Raw genomic sequence first — 20,499 nt, forward strand, 5'->3', positions numbered from 1 at the left:
TCGTTTTATAAGTGTTCAATCTTCAATGTTTCTTGTATATTTTTCTATGATAAGATCATTTAATTAATAAAAAAATTATCAATAGTGTCTGTACTACTAGCTAACTCCACCTAGTGGGATAAAACTTTGTTGTTGTTGTTGTAGTGTTTGTACTACTATGATTGAGAAGCAACTTTAATACTTACCATTAAGTTTCTATTTTGTCTAAAAAGTAAACATTTGATGACATCCTTAAATTGTGCCTCTACCTTCCATTGGAATTCGGGTCATGTTAGTTGAATTGCATAATTCTTAAATCCTATCCTTGCAATGTAAGTCTTTGCAAAAGTGCATCCAAAACCAGTTTGATTGACAAATTTAGTATCTTTGTCAAAATTGAATGCACCATGATCAGCATGACAATCTTCAAGGCAACACATTTGGTACACCTAAACCAAAGCCTAAATCATGAACTTGAAAGGTGTGAATATAATTACAAACAAAATGAATATGATCAAAAGTAAATATGCCACACCTTTTTTTTTGGTGGCAAGCATGATCCATACAGAATTCAGGATTTCTCAATTGATCTTAAAATTCGAATGGTACCTGTCAATAGTGCTTACAAACACCTATAAGTGACACAATAAGGAATAAAAGAAAATGGCAAAACAAAACTGATCCACGAATAATCTTTATGGCTAGTACAAGCTTCAACAAATCTCACATTTAGATATGAAATCTCCAAAAGCCACATAAGTATGTGAAATATACTACTCTTACATATTCATGAATGCCTTAAATCTTATTGGAGTTCAATTATGAGATAATAATCGCATATTTTAATTTTACTCAGATTGACCGTCAATATACATATTTCTAGTACAATGATTTATTTTAGCAGAAATCCATAAATATATATTATATGTAGCACAATATTGCTAAAGCGACAGAATGAATCAAAATGTAGGCAATTACAGAAACATCTAAACTTATGGGGGAGAAAGAGAAGGAAAGAGTGTGTCTAAGAAATTTAAGCTATTTTTTTTATAAAAAATTAAAATTTCAAATTTCTCCAATTGAAGGAAAACCTTGGATGTACGGACATTCAAGAATGAACAAGATAAGAAACAAAAACATTAGAAAGAAAGTTAGGATTAAGCCTATTGAAGGAAAATTCCGAGGGACATGTTTAAGATGATACAGACATGTACTTCGGTGACCAGACCATGACAAATAAATATATTAATCGAGGAAGAGGGAGACCATAAAATTTATTTCAATCTAGATAAAAAAATATAGTAGGGGATCGAGCGAGGAATATAGTCGATTCCACTTAGTGAGATAAAGGTTTGGTTGAAATTAATATGGTTTTAATGAGGAGAAATGATGGGAATGACTATGGGTATGAGAATCCTCAAACACTCATATTTAGTGAAGGCAAATTTCGAACCCAAGAGCTAAGCAAAAAATTCCAATGCTCTTACCAACTGGATTAGTTGGCATCCCCCATTTAGATACATATGCATTGTAATAGTTTCTAGAGGATTTTTCTTTACTTATAGTTGCTGATGTGGCAATGTAAGTTAGATGCCTACCTACATTATTGCCAGCATCAACATCTCAAAATCCCATGCGAGTGATGGTTGATGTTGTAGATGGAACCAAGAGCTTTGAGAAAAACTAACAAAAACCTCATATTCCTGTTTCAATTGTGAAAAAATGAAACAAAGATTTCAATCATTAAATTATGTTGCACTCCTACCTAAATTAGTGCCGACATCAAAATCCAAAGGAAGAGAGAAATGTAGAAGTGGCAGCCATTATTGACGGGCCAAGAAGACGACCTAGGTGAATGAATTAGTGACGTTGTTGATCAATGACTGCAGGATGATGCTTCTGCTAGGGCACTTTGTAGAGAGGGTGCTGCTGGAGTTGTTGTTCCCAAGTAGTAGACGGGAGGAAAAAGCAGGTGGCTGGGTTGTGAAACTTCAAGGGTTCGATGCCAGAGCTTTGAGGGGAGATGAAGAAGTGGATCAGCGTTAGGACTTCAAGGGGAGGAGATGAAGTGGTTTCTAATCTGACAAATATTCCAAGTGGCTGCATGTTTCAATTGATCCAACTGTTCATCTGTTGATCTGAAGGCTCCAATTATTTGTTGATGTGGTATTGCGAAGTTGCTCAAGCCACACATTTTAAATATTAAGCATGTAATTGTTACTCATTTTGAAGTTTATCCCAACTTGTTTGAAGAAAAGTTCAGGATGAAATTGTCAACTCTTAAATTTCAACATAATATTACTTAACAATTTCCAAGGCAACCACAATAAAACAGCCTATATAATGCAGAATATCCAACTTGAACTAATCACTTCTAAGCTAGCTGCGCTTGACTAATAAATTTTGCTAATATTATGTTTCTTGTATCAATAATTTTCTAGATTTGTTGGTTTTGGTAAACTCTTCAGTATTTTAAACATAAGGCTATTAAAACTTATAATTGGTAGAAGAGGAAAAGGGTAAAAAGTCTACTTGGACTTGGCAGAGTCCACTTATACTCATAAAAAAATGATAAACCCAGTTAGCCTTATTGACTATCCCTAGAGGTTGACCGGCCCGGCCCCACGGAAGTTTTCCACTAGCCACTAGGGTAAATTGGGAAGCTTGCGGCCAGCCCAAAAGCCCATGCTGACATGGCAGGATGTGGGTACAGGATGAGCCAAATTCAACTAAGAAAGATATAATTAAAACTCAGCTTGTTGCACATAATACTTGATCTTAGGATCTTTTAAGGACTTAGCAAATTCACAATTCTGATCATTGGAGCTGATAAATGACATGGCAATTTGATTGCACTTCTCTTTGATAATGAAAGATGGACAGTTTCATCATATCCTAGATGAAATTCGTTACCTCAGTGGTACACCATTGCTGGGGACGAATGAGACCTTAAGGAAAACGACTATGCACTTTGGGATTGTTGCTTGCTCCATTCTGAAAGTAACTCAATACATTGCTGGGTCACAGAAGTTTTTCAATCCTCTTTAAGTTTAGCTTTAGCTTTAAGCTAGATCAGATCTTCATTTGTTGAAAGAAAATTTTCTTTTACAATTATCTTTCTCAAGAACATTGGAACACTGTCTACATCTCAGTCATTGGGCTTTTTTTGCAGTCTCACAACTTCTCAATTTGAATCACCAAATAGGCTTATTGTTGTGTCAACACAGATAAAATTTTAGATGTCATTTATATTTGTGGTTTATATCTTTCTCCCTAGAATGTCTTACACTACCTGAACGATTGAGACTCAGTTCTATTAACTGGCAGTTTCATAGTATTTTTGGTCGCATCCTAGCTTGCTTGGTTTCTCTTTGCTCTAACTCTTATGTGGCAACCTATCTCTAACCATTCAACTATGATAATGTTTTCAGAATACATGCAGAGTGGTAGAGCTACAGAGAAAACCGATGTATACAGCTTCGGCGTGCTGGTGCTTGAGGTATTAAGTGGAAAACGACCCACTGATTCAGTATTCATAGAGAAGGGTTTGAATATTGTGGGATGGGTGAGTATATATTCTCTAACTACTTGTTTGGTTATGATTCATTGCCTTCATCCATAACTACAAGGCATTGGCTATCGAAAGAGTTTTGACAGAAATGACATATTCATGTTTTGCAATTTTCAGCTGAATTTCCTGATAGTAGAGAACCGTCCAAGAGAAATCATCGATCCCATGTGCGAGGGAACACAGATAGAAAGCCTCGATGCGCTACTCTCAGTGGCCATCCAATGTGTGTCATCTTCTCCGGAGGACAGGCCCACAATGCACAGGGTGGTTCAGATGCTGGAGTCAGAAGTGATGACTCCCTGTCCTAGTGATTTCTATGACTCAAATTCTGATTGAGTTGTGTATTATTATGTCTCCTCCCTCTCAATTCCTGCATTTGCTTCTAGTGGACATGAAATTGACAAAACCTGGGGAAGCACACTTATTGTTAATGCATTCTCTCAATTTCTTCCTTCTGGCCCTCTTCCTCTTTGTAGGACTCCATGTGCATCACTGTCATGTCTTACACATGTCGCTTGTTCAGCAAGATTCTTGTTTTTGCTAAATTGATCGTAGAGTCGATTAGCCGAAGGGGTGACATGCTCTCTTTTGTCAATTGAAGAAACATCCGACAAATTATGTTGTTCAGTCATATCAATTGTTCATAAGACCATACAAATTCAGCTTTGCTGGTTATTTAATAAAAAAGTATCATTCAAATCATATCGCTCAGCATGTAAATAATCTATATGTTAGAAAATATCTAATTAACCACCTTTAAATTCTTTATGCATATCCTTCTGATGAATTTTAGTAAAGCACAAGTTAAATATGTGGCATGTCTCTGCTTTCCTTGGAGGTATTGAAGTGATCAACAATTCAATATGATTTGGAAAGCATATCAGAAATGATTGAAAATAATAGATAATAATTATTGTTTCCATTAATTATATTCTTTCTCTTTTGCTTTGATCCTCTAAGACAACACATCAAAAGTTTATCGAAGTTTCATCTCCAGATGCATGCTCATTTCACAAGGTCATCTCCAGCTGCTGTCCCTCTATCCACAGAGCTATCTTCCCCTAACATGTGCACCTTTGGGTTTCATGGTCACAGAGTAGACGACAACCACCATTGGCGCTATGGTGGAAATTGGATGAGGTTGTATCTCTGACCACGGCTCCATCTTCCCCCTTGGCATATACTACTTTTGTTTCATCATCATGGAGAGGGAGTAGGTGGGTGAATGTGTGACAAAGTTGCTATGTAATGAAGGGGTTTACTAGCTGATTTGGATCGCAGACTTGAGGAGGCAACTGCAATTTGGGTAGTTAACAAAGATGTGAATAACTTCTTAAGAGTAAGGAGTAAACTGTCTCCACAGATGAGGGTATAATTCAAGCACCTTACTTGAATTAATAAGAATTAATTACAACTCCCTCCAAAGTATCTGAAATAATCTTAAAAGTTAGCAAAATATTAAAGTTGGGAATTTAGATAATGTTGCTAAAGTGTCCACTAACAAACAATACCAATTAAATCTTATCCTACTAAGTGAGTCAGTTATATAGATTCATTTAAGTTATTAGATTTTATCTATTCTTATATCATCATCTATATTTAAATTAATTTTATTTTATGATTACTAATCAATTCTTTTTTAGTTTTTTTTTTCTCATTGGATGTGTATAATTTCGCATTGCCTAATTGAAACATTTATTATTTCTATTATCAATATTTTTCAATTAATGCAATGATATTATCATGTGAAAATCTTGATTTTATGATTACTAATCAATTCTTTTTTAGTTTCTTCTTTCTCATTTGATGTGTATAGTTTGGCATTGCCTAATTGAAACATTTATTATTTCTAATGAAAATTTTTTCCTTTTCCTCTTCTATTATCAATATTTTTCAATTAATGTGATGATATTATCATGTGAAAATCTTGATACACTAAAATCAGCAATTCTGTTGGTAGTATAGTAACATTATGTTATGATGTTAAATTGGGAAAAAATAGTGCAAAAGATTGAAAGAAAATATATTTCCTAGAGAATCTTACTAGTAGATTAGTTTTCAAAGAGAGAAAGAGAGTGTAGGAAACATTTCAACATTAGGGGAAATGGTCAAGTCCTAAAAATTTTATTGAGTATTCAAGGATTATAGATTGGTCCACTTTTGATGGGTTACATTGAATCCTTAGGCATTGATTAGAATAACTATTTCAGAATTTAGAAAAGGATACAAATTATATTAACTAATATATTAGACAATAATGAATAATCCATGGTGCTATAGAAATCTACCATCTCATTCGACATCACTAACGAAACTTTTGAGATTATTTAAATGGCTCTCTTCTTTTAACATGATCGATTCTATGAGGAATGACACTTGTTAGAGGGCTTATCAGGGGTTATCTTAAAAAGACATCTTTGATGCTTAAGTTGTTATAGTGCATCAATCATAGAATGAAAAGAGAGAAAGTAAAGAGAGAAAGCGTATACTTGATATTTATCAGTGCAGCAAGAGGGTATGATATTTCGGAGACCATGATAAAGTAGACAACACATGATGGAAAAGTGGGGTGCACTTCATGGCCCCATGTCTCTCTGTAGTCTGACGAGTCTAGATAAATAAGCTCAGATCAGCCCGATAGCACAAACTAACTCGGATTAGCTCAGAGGTCAACAGGTTGAACCAACTCAATAATATAGGAACGTTGCACATCGAGAGAGGGGGTCAAAATCCTAGAGACTAATTGCATGAACAAGTAACTCGATTCAACTCAGTTCGATAACTTGCCCCAAGTGTGACTCGAATAATGATGACTCAACAGGATGACAGACTAGCTCAGGGTGAAGCCACGTAGTCATGTTCTGTATGTTGGGATTTTCGAGCCGCAAAAACCGCTTTTTGCATTGCGGAAACCTCGAAATCTCATACCACCGGATCCGTGCGAAGATTAAAAGAACAAAAATTTTGTGTACATGTTTTTCTATCCTAGATCTAAATGGTTAAGAGATTACCCTTGTAGCGAAGCCCTTCGCTAATCCCGCTCATCCAAAAGTTGCCGGATCTCGAGTGTGTTCAAGTGGACACACCTCTATACCTATCCACACGAACAATAGAGATGGAGAAAACACTTAGAGTGTGCTAGCACTCTAAAGGTGTTCGGCCAAGGAGGAGGAGAGGGAGAGAAGAAGAAGCAAGGAGGAATAATAATGATTGATAATGAAAATAAGAGTAAAAAATGACTTAAGTATTTTCATCTAATGAAAATACTTAATGCTCATTAGCACCATTAATGAGCCTCATTAATGAGCCTTAATGAGTATTTAATATTCTTCATTAAATGGTCATTTTGAAACTCATTCGAAATTTGAATCTAAAATTCAAATTGAATTCCATTTATCATTGAATTCAAAATTCAATGAATATCATCATTAAGCCTCACTTGAGTCTAACTCAAGTCTAACCTCACTTGAGTCTAACTCAAGTCTAACCTCACTTGAGTCTAACTCAAGTCTAACTCAATTGAGTCCTACTCAATTAATCTAATTTGGATTACTCTTAATCCAATTTGGTTCATTACATGAACCTAATCCTCTAGGTACATCAAATGAACCTAATCTCCATCTAATTGCCCTTTGTGTGCGACCCTATAGGTTCTTGTAACGTTGACAATGCTCCTAAACCCATTTAGAAGCATAAGTAATGAGCGGTATCTAGCAACACATCATTACTATCCAAGTTAAAAGAATGTTGAGATCCAACATTACCTTGTGACTACTAATTGTGACTCTTCACAATATATGACAAGTGTCCTATCCTTGACATCTAGATTGATCAATTTGAGGCATAGACGGTGTCATCCTCTGATCAATCTAAATCTTGAACTCCAAGTAGACTCACTCTAATCAAATGAGCTCAATATCTCATATTGACTCATTTGGGCATGACCATGCACTTAATGGTCTCACTCTATCAAGAATAACGATGTCACTCCCGTTATATAGGAGGGATAGATCCCATCTACATCACTCACATCCCTCCGCATAATTTGTTACATACCCAGTAATCGCCTTTATAGTCCACCCAGTTATGGGTGACGTTTGACGAAGCCAAAGTATATAACTCCTTATGTAGGGAACCATGATGACTTCAAGTCCAAGGACTAATAATCATACTAATAGCCACATGAGAAAGTATATGACACTCATATAATGATCCATGATACTTTCTCATGGCAGGTCATTCAGTATACATTCTCCAATGCATACTCATGTGTCAACTTGATATCTCTATATCCATGACTTGTGAGATCAAGTCATCAAGTTGACCTACATGCTAGTCTCGTCGCATTAACATTGTCCCTGAATGTTAATACTTGACTAGGAATGATTAAGAGTAGTGTTCTCTATACCATCTCACTATCGATTCAACCAATCGATTGATATAGATAAGAGTCTTCTACTCAAGGATGCTATTATTCTTAGTTATTTGACACCAATACAAGTAAGTATAATAACCAAAACAAACGCCTTTATATACAAAAGAATATGATACAATGAGTCCATACAACAATCATCATATGATTGGCTCTAGGGCTCTAACTAACAATCTCCCACTAGCACTAGTGTCAATCAGTGTAGGCTCTAAGGCCCAATGACCTAGTGTGGCCATCATGCTTTCTCTATGCCAAAGCGTTGGTCAAGGGATTTGCGACGTTAGCTTCTGTGGATACTCTGTGAATCTTCACATCTCCTCTATCGATGATCTCTCGAATGAGATGGAAGCACCGTAGTATGTGTTTGGTCCACTGGTGTGAGCGAGGTTCCTTATCCTGCGCAATTGCTCCATTGTTGTCACAATAGAGCTCAATAGGATCCACTATGCTAGGAACCACCCCAAGCTCAGTAATGAACTTATGGATCCAAACTGCCTCCTTTGCTGCTTCTGATGCAGCAATATACTCGGCCTCTGTTGTAGAATCAGCGACTGTGTCCTGTTTCGAACTCTTCCAGCTCATAGCACCACCATTTATGCAAAACACGAACCCAGACTGCGATCGATAATCATCCTAGTTAGTTTGGAAGCTAGCATCACTATAACCCTTTATAGCTAGCTCGTCATCACCTCCGTATATCAAGAAATATTCTTTAGTCCTTCTCAAGTACTTAAGAATATTCTTGACCGCTATCCAGTGACTTTCACCTGGATCTGACTGGTATCTGCTTGTCATGCTCAAAGCATACGAGACATCAAGACGAGTAAATAGCATGACGTACATGATAGATCCTATGGCTGAAGCATAAGGGATCTGATTCATGCGGTCTCTTTCATCTCTAGAAGAGGGACTTTGAGTCTTCAAAAGACTCATATCATGTGACATCGGCAGAAATCCCTTCTTGGAGTTCTGCATGGCAAACCGTAGTAGTACCTTGTCAATATATGTACTCTGACTTAGGCCAAACACTCTCTTAGATCTATCTCTATAGATTTGTATGCCTAGAATACGGGCTGCTTCACCTAAGTCCTTCATTGAGAAACAATTCTCTAGCCAAGTCTTTACAGACTGCAGCAAAGGGATGTCGTTCCCAATGAGTAGTATGTCATCCACATACAATATAAGGAAGACAACTGTGCTCCTTACAACCTTCTTGTAGACACAAGGTTCATCTTCATTCTTGATGAAACCAAACTGTTTGATCGTATCATCGAATCGAAGATTCCAGCTCCGAGAAGCTTGCTTTAGTCCATAAATGGATTTATGCAGCTTGCATACTCTGCAGTATGTTGTGGATCTACAAAACCCTCAGTTTATGTCATATACACATCCTCGAGCAGGTTTCCATTCAGAAACGCGGTTTTGACATCCATATGTCAGATCTCATAATCGTGGTATGCTGCAATAGCAAGCATGATCCGAATGGACTTACATTGCGACTGGAGAAAAAGTTTCATCATAGTCAATACCATGAATTTGCTTGAAACCTTTTGCTATCAAACGACCCTTATATATAAGTCCATCCATGTCAGTCTTTCTCTTAAAGACCCACTTACACCCAATTGGTTTTATCCCTTCAGGTGGATCAACCAAAGTCCATACTTGGTGTACATGGATTCCATTTCGGATCTCATAGCCTCTAGCCATTTCTCAAAATCTGGTCTCATCACAGCTTCTTGATAAGAGGCAGACTCATCCTCAATGAGCACAACGTCATCATGGTTAGACAAGAGAAATGAATATCTCTCAGGCTGACGACGTACCCTATCAGACCTGCGAAGAGGTAGGTCTACTTGAACTGGTTGTTGTTCCTCAACTCCTTATGGAACAACATCATCCACAACACTTTGTGGTTCTAGTTCAACTTCCATCGAGGCTTCAGTGCTATGGTTCACATCTTGAACTTCTTCAAGATCGAACATACTCTCACTAGTTTTTCTAGAAACAAAGTCTCTTTCTAGAAATACCCCAGTCTTTGCCACAACTACCTTGTGTTGACTGGGAATGTAGAAGTAATATCCCGTAGTTTCCTTGGGATATCCAATAAAATAGCACTTATCATATTTGGGTCTCAGTTTGTCCGAGATTTGACGTCGAACGTAAGACTCACATCCCCAAATCCTCATAAAAGACACCTAGGCATCTCTCCCAGTCCATATCCTATATGGTGTCATTATCACAGCCTTGGATGGAACTCGGTTGAGTATGAAGGCTGCAGTGTCTAGAGCATAGCCCCAAACAGATACAGGAAGATCTGTGTGACTCACCATAGACCGTACCATATCTAATAGGCTATGATTCCTCCTTTTGGATACACCATTCTACTGTGGTGTTCCAGGAGGAGTGAGCTGGGATAGAATCCCACACTCAGCTAGATAGTCACGAAACTCATGGCTAAGGTATTCTCCACCTTGATCTATCGAAGTATCTTAATACTCTTGCCAAGCTGAGTTTGTACTTCATTCTTGAATGCTTTGAACTTTTCAAAGGATTATGACTTATGTGTCATCAGATACACATAACCATATCTACTGAAGTTATCAGTAAATGTAATGAAGTACCTATAACCACCCCTGGCAGCGACGTTGAAAGGGCCACATACATCACTATGTATAAGTCCTAACAAGTCAGTCGCTCTCTCGCTGTATCCACTAAAGGGAGTCTTGGTCATCTTGCCTAGTAGGCATGACTCGCATGTCTCATATGATTCAAAATCAAATGAGTCCAACAAACCATCTTTATGGAGCTGGGATAAGCGTTTGTCATTTATATAACCTAAGCGACAGTGCCAGAGATAGGTTTGGTTCATTTCATTTGATTTGAACCTTTTGGTATTTATGTTATAGATGGGGTTCTCTAAGTCTAGAATATAGAGTCCGTTAATTAGAGGTGCACTACAATAGAACATATCATTTAAATAAACTGAACAATATTTGTTCTTTATTATAAATGAAAAACCTTTCTTGTCTAAACAAGAAACTGAAATTATGTTCTTAGTAAGAGCAGGCACATAACAAGATTCATCTAATTCTAGTACAAGCCCAGAGGACAGAGATAGATAGTAAATCTCTACAGCAACAGCAGCAACCCGTGCTCCATTGCCTACTCGTAGGTTTATCTCGCCCTTCGTCAATGCCCTGCTATTTCTCAGCGCCTGTACATTAGTACAAATGTGAGAAGCACATCCGGTATCTAATACCCACGATAAAGAAATAGAGAGATTGACTTCTATAACATGTATACCTGAAGTAGAAATCTTATTTCTTTTCTTCTTAAGATCTTCCAGGTATCCTTTACAGTTCCTCTTCCAGTGCCCTGCTTGTCCTTGATATAGTTGACGAAGATGTTTAACCATATCATAAACAATCATCAACTCGTGTTGCTTCTGAAGCTCAGAGTTCATGGTTGCGAGCATGAGGCATGACACATCTAATGCGTCATCTTGATGCTTCTTGTAAGCATCTCGATCAGCTCTCGTGGCAATGGCAGGAGATGCCTCGGGAATGGGCGTCTCCAGGACGTACAGTTTTCTTTCCTGAGTGAGAACAATTCTCAGGTTCCTGTACTAGTCCAAGAAATTAGCTCCATTGAGCTTATCCTTGTCAAGGACAGAACGCAGGGAGAAGGTGTTCGTGTTTGACGACATGACAATCTACAACAAAAAATGCAGAAAATAAATAATCATATTCCACTAATCATTTAATTAGGCCTTTAACTAAATGATGCTCCCACTGAATTATAGAACTTTTGTAGAATCAAGTCATGGACGTGGTCAAACCACACTTACTAGATTCTAGCTATAATTCGTGCGGGACAAGATCCACATCATACTACGCCTTGAGTTAGCTTTGGCTAAATCGCCCAAGACTTTAGTATGATCAGTAGGTAACTAATTACCAATTACATCTCTATGCAACTCTTGTTTATAGGATCAATACTCGCATGTATATTAAAACTTGAGTTAGCTTTGGCTAAATCACCCAAGAATTAATATAAATGTGATTTTAACCTATCTACCAACCATTGGAAAATGACTATAGTTAAACCCGATCCAATTGAGTTTAACTAGTTTTACTCAATCTAATTGAGTTTATACTCGCCCATGCGTTGATAGGCGGGACCAAGATTGTCCCTCCACACCCTACCAAGATAATATGCGTTGCTCTGCTTTGGCAGATTCAACAACAACATGTGATCGAGGTAGTGATGGGTATCACGGCATGGTAGACATTTCGAGTTGATGCGATTTAGATCTAATCTAATCGTTGATGTGTATCAGATACTCGATTTAGATCTAATCTAATCGTGGTGCATCATATACGCGATTTATATCTAATCTAATCGTTAAAGCACTAATTAATTACTCTACTCTAGCATGCATCACATACACACACACAAGAAATTAATTAAATTGTGATTAGTCATGACCCTACTACGATCTTCTCAAGCCAATGAGAAGATCGGATGGTCAACCTAGAGTCAACAATCTCTCCAAGCTCCTCCCTTTGACCGCCATGTGTTGCTCGCACCCTCCTTGTAACTCCGTCTTGAGTGGACCTTCCACCACTCCAATTTTGTACATTACAAATTTGAAACTCGAGTTACATTCGAGTCTAAACTATTTACAACAAGAATATAAAATAAAGAAAGGCACGACGCGTAGGTCACGATCATATACAACACGCACAAACACACAAAATAGCACGCAGGCCATATTATGAATTACAACACATGTATCCAATCCAATTGGGGTTTTTGGGTTATGACCATCAAAATATTATACATAATTCTAAATTATATATTTTCCCATATTTTCTGTAATTTTACTACTGATTTTTGCAATTTTACGAGTTGCAACTTTCCGACGGTCCCGTTTAGCGATTTTTGGGTGCGATCGCGGAACAATGCCCCTTGCGGGGTTAAGGGCAGCGCCCCTTCTCGCGAAATGAATCTCACGAGTGTCCCACGACGATCTAATAGTGCCTGAGCCCGCTGCCCCAAATTATTTTGGGCGAGACCTTGCCGTTTTGGAAGGTGTTTCTCGGTAGTCGAAGCCTACAAGTGTCCAAACACTTGTTGCTTTGCCTCTACGAGAAAAATACCCATAAAATATATAAAAATCATAAATTTACAGAAAGTTACAGATCTGTAATTTTTCATAAAAATTAAAATAAAACATGTACATGCTTCGCACGTGGCTCTGATACCACTGTTGGGATTTTCGAGCCGCAAAAATCGCTTTTTGCGTTGTGGAAACCTCGAAATCTCATGCCACCGGATCCGTGCGAAGATTAAAAGAACAAAAATTTCATGTACATGTTTTTCTATCCTAGATCTACATTAGATCTACATGGTTAAGAGATTACCCTTGTAGTAAAGCCCTTCGCGAATTCCGCTCGTCCAAAAGTTGCGGATCTCGAGTGTGTTCAAGTGGACACACCTCTATACGTATCCACACGAACAATAGAGATGGAGAAAACACTTAGAGTGTGCTAGCACTCTAAAGGTGTTCGACCAAGGAGGAGGAGAGGGAGAGAAGAAGAAGCAAGGAGGAATAATAATGATCGATAATGAAAATAAGAGTAAAAAATGACTTAAGTATTTTCATCTAATGAAAATACTTAATGCTCATTAACACCATTAATGAGCCTCATTAATGAGCCTTAATGAGTATTTAATATTCTTCATTAAATGGTAATTTTGAAACTCATTCGAAATTTGAATCTAAAATTCAAATTGAATTCCATTTATCATTGAATTCAAAATTCAATGAATATCATCATTAAGCCTCACTTGAGTCTAACTCAAGTCTAGCCTCACTTGAGTCTAACTCAAGTCTAACCTCACTTGAGTCTAACTCAAGTCTAACCTCACTTGAGTCTAACTCAAGTCTAACTCAATCGAGTCTTACTCAATTAATCTAATTTGGATTACTCTTAATCCAATTTGGTTCATCACATGAACCTAATCCTCTAGGTACATCAAATGAACCTAATCTCCATCTAATTGCCCTTTGTGTGTGACCCTATAGGTTCTTGTAACGTTGGCAATGCTCCTAAACCCATTTAGAAGTATAAGTAATGAGCGGTATCTAGCAACACATTACTACCCAAGTTACAAAAATGTTGAGATCCAACATCACCTTGTGACTACTAATTGTGACTCTTCATAATATATGACAAGTGTCCTTCTATCCTTGACATTTAGATTGATCAATTTGAGGCATAGACGGTGTCATCCTCTGATCAATCTAAATCTTGAACTCCAAGTAGACTCACTCTAATCAAATGAGCTCAATATCTTATATTGACTCATTTGGGCATGACCATGCACTTAGTGGTCTCACTTTATCAAGAATGATGATATCACTCCCGTTATATAGGAGGGATAGATCCCATCTACATCACTCACATCCCTCCGCATAATTTGTTACATACCCAGTAATCGCCTTTATAGTCCACCCAGTTACGGGTGACGTTTGACGAAACCAAAGTATGTAACTCCTTATGTAGGGAACCATGATGACTTCAAGTCCAAGGACTAATAATCATACTAATAGCCACATGAGAAAGTATATGACACTCATATAATGATCCATGATACTTTCTCATGGCAGGTCATTCAGTATACATTCTCCAATGCATACCCATGTGTCAACTTGATATCTCTATATCCATGACTTGTGAGATCAAGTCATCAAGTTGACCTACATGCTAGTCTCGTCGCATTAACATTGTCCCTGAATATTAATACTTGATTAGGAATGATTAAGAGTAGTGTTCTCTAAACCATCTCACTATCGATTCAACCAATCGATTGATATAGATAAGAGCCTTCTACTCAAGGATGCTATTATACTTAGTTATTTGACACTAATACAAGTAAGTATAATAACCAAAACAAATGTCTTTATATACATAAGAATATGATACAATGAGTCCATACAACAATCATCATATGATTGACTCTAGGACTCTAACTAACACTATAGACCTAGAACATGCTAGATATGGACAATATCAATCCATTTATAGAAATATTTATAGAAAATATTTGATCAGTTCTACTAAACCTAGTCTTGGAAGTGAAAAGGAAATCTCAAAGCCTTTTAGTAATTATCACAGTCAAATAATTTCACCATATATGAACGACATAGCACTACATGTAACTTCTATTTAAAAAATCAAAATTGAGCATTGTTTTGTTTATTTCAAAGAAGAGAGAATCTCCTTAAAAAGATGCAATAGTAGAAAATCGAGCATTAAGTATCTATGCATTTAGCTTAGTCAATATTACTAAATCTTTTTAACTATAACTTAGAATCTTTAGAATAAAAGAATCGTGATTGGACAATAGTCAAATGTAATACATGAGGGTTAGGATTAGAGTGAAAATTATTTGATAAATTATAGTACATGAGCTATATTTGGACATGTGTCCATAAGGTGAGCACAGATCCATTAGATCATAATTTATGATCCATAGGATGAATCATACAAGTTGATTGGTTGATAGAGATGGATCTCACCTATTTAATATGTGGGATCCATCCCCATCAACTAATGGATGTAGTGGTGCTTCCTCTAGACCGTAAATTGCGGTCCAGAGGATCCTGGCTGCTATAAGGTAGGCTACCTTAAAACGTAAAGATACATATAGACTGGACCCATGGAGTGCGACTTTTTGCTTGAAAGGGTAGACAAAAGAGTGAGTGTACTAGAAAGGTAGTTTAGAGCTCTCGAGGTGAGCCGTCTTCCCTTATTCGTCCATTGAGTAAATTTAAAAGTGCTCATAATAGTTTATTTAGATTATATATATTTATTTATTTATAATTTTTTAAGACAATTTGGTCTTTTTTCTTATTTTATTTAAGGTTTAGGGTTTCTTAACTTAGCTATATAAGGACTTATACTCTGTATTTCTAACATCAATTTTTGAATTTAATAATATGGCTAGTTTTTCCTTTTCTTAATTTCTCTATTATATCAAAATGGTTCTCCTTCTCTGACCTAATTTTTCTACTACCCATGTTATTGCTTGTTGTTGTTGTTGCCGTCTCCTATTGTTACTGTTGATTTTGGCACCGACATCCTTCTCTACCGATCTCGGCATTGACGTCTTTTTTTGTCGATTTTGGCACCGACGTTCTTTTCTGTCGATTTTGACGTCGACGCCCTATGCTACCGATTTCTGCACATACATCCTTTTCTACAAATTCAGCACTGATGACCTATGCTGCAGATATCTACGCTGACATCCTTTTCTATCTCGAATTCTTTGTGTGACCACGGGTCGTCTTGACACTATTTTTTTGTAGATCGTACAGATGTGTATTCATACAGTTTGGTTATTTTAAGCATTATTCATTCTGTCACCATACCTGGTCATACAAATGTTTCATGAAAATCTGATTCGTATGTGTTAGAGCAGTTTCAATAGTTCCTTGCTTCACAACCCTCTAACATATCAATTTTCTCTCATATAAGTTTGTCATCGTCTAATATTTCAGGTATATCTTCATTCTTGTGGATTTTGGACTCTAGTGCCTCCCATCATATATTATTTAATTTATCATCTTTTGTTTCTTTTTCTCCCAGTTCATCTATATCTATTGTGACTGATAATGGTACTCATATGTCATTAATAAATATTGGTTCAATTGTTACATTTTGTTTATCTTGCCGATGTTTATTATATTCTGGGTCTTAATTTAAATCTTACTTCGGTTAGTCAGTTGTGTGAATCTGGATACCTAGTCTCTTTTTCTTTATTTAATTATTATGTTCAGGACCTGTGATCTTAGAGGCTAATTAGGACAGGCCATAGGCATAGAGAACTCTATATTTTAGATCAACTCAAAGTACTAGAAGTTGTAGCTTCGAGTGTGGATTTATCATCTTTTAGACTGAGTCATTCATCTTCTAATTTTTATTTATGACACTATTGTTTAGGTCATGTTTTAGCGTCTCGTTTATAGTTTTTAGCTTCTATAGGAGTATTAGGAACTTTAAAAAGTTCTAATATTTTTGATTATAGTGGTTGTAAACTAGTTAAATTTTCTGTCTTACCATTTTCTAAAAGCCTTTCTTTTCTTCTGTTCCATTTGATCTTATTCATTTTGATGTGTGGGAACCCTCTCTTATTCCTAAAAAAGGGGTCAAGGTTTACACTCGTTACTTTTGGGTCTATCTTATGAAATATAGGTTTGATTATCTTACCATTTTCAACAACCTTAGAGCTTTTGTAAAAACTCAACATTTTAGTATGATAAAGTATTTTCGTTGTAATTTGAGACGATGAATACATTTTGAATTATTTTTTATATTTACTTGCTTCTAACGATACTATTCATCAAATCTAGCATACAGATACTCTTGAACATAATGGTGTAGTTGAACGAAAATATAGATATTTTGTTGAAACAATCCGTTGATTTTTATTGTTTGCCAGTGTTCTTAGTGCCTTTTGGAGGGAAGCAATTCTTACCATTGCTCACATGATTAATAGAATTTTAGTCTCACATAATTTAGGCTTGTCACTTTTTTAAAAATTATATAGGCATACTCCTGCCTATTCCTCTTTGCGTGTTTTTGGTTGTACTTACTTCGTCCTTTGTCCACATGTCAAGTATAATAAGTCAACCTCTCGGTCTGCTCTTTGTGTCTTTTTGGATTATGGTGTTAGTTAAAAAGGATATCGTTGCTTTGATCCCGTTAGTAAAGAATTGTATGTCTTCCGTCATGTTGTGTTTCTTGAGCATATTCTATTTTTTTCTCTTCCGGCTAATTCGCATAATATGACAAAGTCAGATCTACTTTGCATTGATCTTTTCAATACCGTTACTAAGAAAGCTTCACCCATAACTCTTACTGGTAACTCAACTAAATTTGATAGTTTTGTTCTAGAGATCTCCACTCCACATGCTCCTCCTTTGCCACTACCCAAACATCTCCTGAGATTGCGGATGATCATTCTCTCCACCATAGTCAATTCACTCATGTTCATAAGTCCACAAAACTACTAGATTTTACTTTCTCTTGTTATTTTCATTCTTTTGTTTCATTTGTTGCATCTATTCATTGTCTTTCTGAGCCTGTATCTTATAGAGAAGTTGTTCATAGCGCACTTTGATAGAGTGCTATGGTTGAGGAACTAACTGCTTTGCATCAGACTCATATATGAGATTTAGTACCGTTGCCACAAGGAAACCACACTATTAGTTCTCGTTGGATATATAAGATCAAAACTAAATCTGATTGATATATTGAATGATACAAAGCTCATCTTGTTACTATACGTTATTCTTAGGAAAATGACATGGATTATGAGGAAACATTTACTCTTGTTACAAAAATGATGATTGTTCATACTCTGATTACTGTTGCTTTTGTTTGCTGATGAAGAATATCTCAGATGGATGCCAAGAATGCATTTCTAAATGGTAATCTTCATGAAAAAGTTTATATGATACCTTCTCCTAGTATTTCATATCAACCTGGTGAAATTTGTAGGCTTCATAAAGCACTTTATGGTCTCAAACAAGCACCTCATGCTTGGTTTGAGAAGTTCTCTATAGTGATTATTTCGCTTGATTTTCATCCTAGTAATCATGATATAGTATTATTTTTCATATGCATGAGTGCAGATCGTATTCTTTTATTATTATACATTGATCACATGATTATTATTAGTGATGATTATGATGAAATTGCTTACTTGAAGTTTGAGTTGGCTTGTTATTTTGCTATGAACGACTTGGGTATACTATGTTATTTTCTGGGCATTGAGGTTGCTTATTCTTCGAAAGGTTTTTGTTTATCCCAGTCAAAGTATATATCTGATCTGTTTGAGCATGTTCATCTTATTAATAATAAAGTCGGTGATACTCCTATTGAGACTAATGCTCAATATTCTTTATCTAATGGCTCACCTTTGTTAGAGTCTAGTTTGTACAGAACTTTTGTTGGAAGCTTAACTCATCCAGATATTGTGTATGTTGTTCATATGGTTAGTCAATTTGTCGCTACATCAACTACAGTTCATTGGGCTATTGTTCTTCATATTTTCAAGTATCTTCGGAGCACTCAATTTCAAAACCTTTTAGTTCCTTCAACTTTATCTCTGGAGCTACATGTATACTATGACGTTGATTGGACCAGTGATCCTATGGATCACAAATCTACCACTGACTTTTATGTTTCTCTTGGTGATTCCCTCATTTCTTAGAAGAGTAACAAATAAGATGTTATTTCTATATCTTTCACAGAAGCTGAGTATCGTGTCATGAGATCAACTACTTCTGAGATAGTTTGGTTCCGTTGGCTGCTTGCGAATATGGGTATCCCTCTTCATCAACTTACTATGTTGTATTGTGATAATCAAAGTGTTATTCAATTGTGCCTAATTCAGTTTTTTATGAGTGGACGAAATATATTGAAATTGATTGTCATATTACTCGTCATCATCTTCAAATTGGTGCCATCACATTGCCTTTTATTCCTTCAAATCTACAAATTATTGATATGTTTATCAAGGTACATTCCGTTTCACGCTTTTCGTTTCTTGTTTGACAAACTCTCAATGCTTCTAGTTGCAGTATCGTGAGTTTGAGAGGGGATGTTAGATTATATATATTTGTTTGTTTATAGCTTTTAGGATAATTTGGTCTTTTTTTCCTTTTTATATTTAGGGTTTAAGATTTCTAATTTAGCTATATAAGGATTTATATGCTGTATTTCTAACATCAATTTTTGAATTTAATAATATGGTTAATGTTTTTACTTTCCATAATTTCTACAACCTCCTCAGTCGAAAATTCATGGTAAAGTTTGCCCTTGCCCCAATTGTGCTTCGAACGATAGTATTTTGTGAATTCATCAAACGCCTTACCGCTACATTATACCGAGGAGGCATCAAATGTTAGTTTGGTAGATATTGGTGTTCAAATGTGGTAATAATTGAGGCATAATAGGCAAATCTTCAACTTGTCGGTCATTAAATAGTAATACAAAAGAGAAGTATATGGCAAAATTGAAAATTTGTTAGGAGTGAGTATTTTAATGAGAAGATTAAAATATGTTACAAGAAAAATAAATTGTATCTTCAAAGAAAAATTATACTCTTACTCTTTAATCTAGCATTAATAGCTTTCTATATCTTAAAGTAACCAAAAAATATACATTCATTTAATTAGGCTTCGAGTTTTATATGTTACGGAAGAAGCATAAAGCAAATGCATCTAAATACACATAATAATTGATAGTTTAATTTGGGAGATATTCATATTTATATAGTAGACAAGTGTTGGCTTATACTCTGTAAGAAGATGATTAATCAAATAATTTACCGAAAAAATACTAGGCAAGTTTATAGAAAAAGCATAGAGCACAAGATATTTCCATAAGATGCTAATGTTTCCTTTAGGTAACGATATTGTTTTAAGATGGTTATGGATAGC

The 20,499-nt window shown here is 36.0% G+C and overlaps 1 protein-coding gene across 2 annotated transcripts in view; it reads left to right on the plus strand.

Annotated features, from left to right (window-relative positions):
* LOC122028812 (LRR receptor-like serine/threonine-protein kinase FEI 1) overlaps positions 1-4,252 on the plus strand; it is a 78,573-nt gene extending 74,321 nt beyond the window's left edge. For both annotated transcript variants that reach the window (XM_042587728.1, XM_042587726.1), the window contains exons 13-14: positions 3,411-3,544; positions 3,668-4,252. In XM_042587728.1, coding sequence (XP_042443662.1) covers positions 3,411-3,544; positions 3,668-3,886 — 353 coding nt within the window. In that variant the 3' untranslated portion in view covers positions 3,887-4,252. The remainder of the gene's footprint in view (positions 1-3,410; positions 3,545-3,667) is intronic.
* The last annotated feature ends 16,247 nt before the right edge of the window (positions 4,253-20,499 follow it).

The sequence above is a fragment of the Zingiber officinale genome, chromosome 10B (genome assembly GCF_018446385.1).
Source record: "Zingiber officinale cultivar Zhangliang chromosome 10B, Zo_v1.1, whole genome shotgun sequence".
NCBI lineage: Eukaryota > Viridiplantae > Streptophyta > Magnoliopsida > Zingiberales > Zingiberaceae > Zingiber > Zingiber officinale.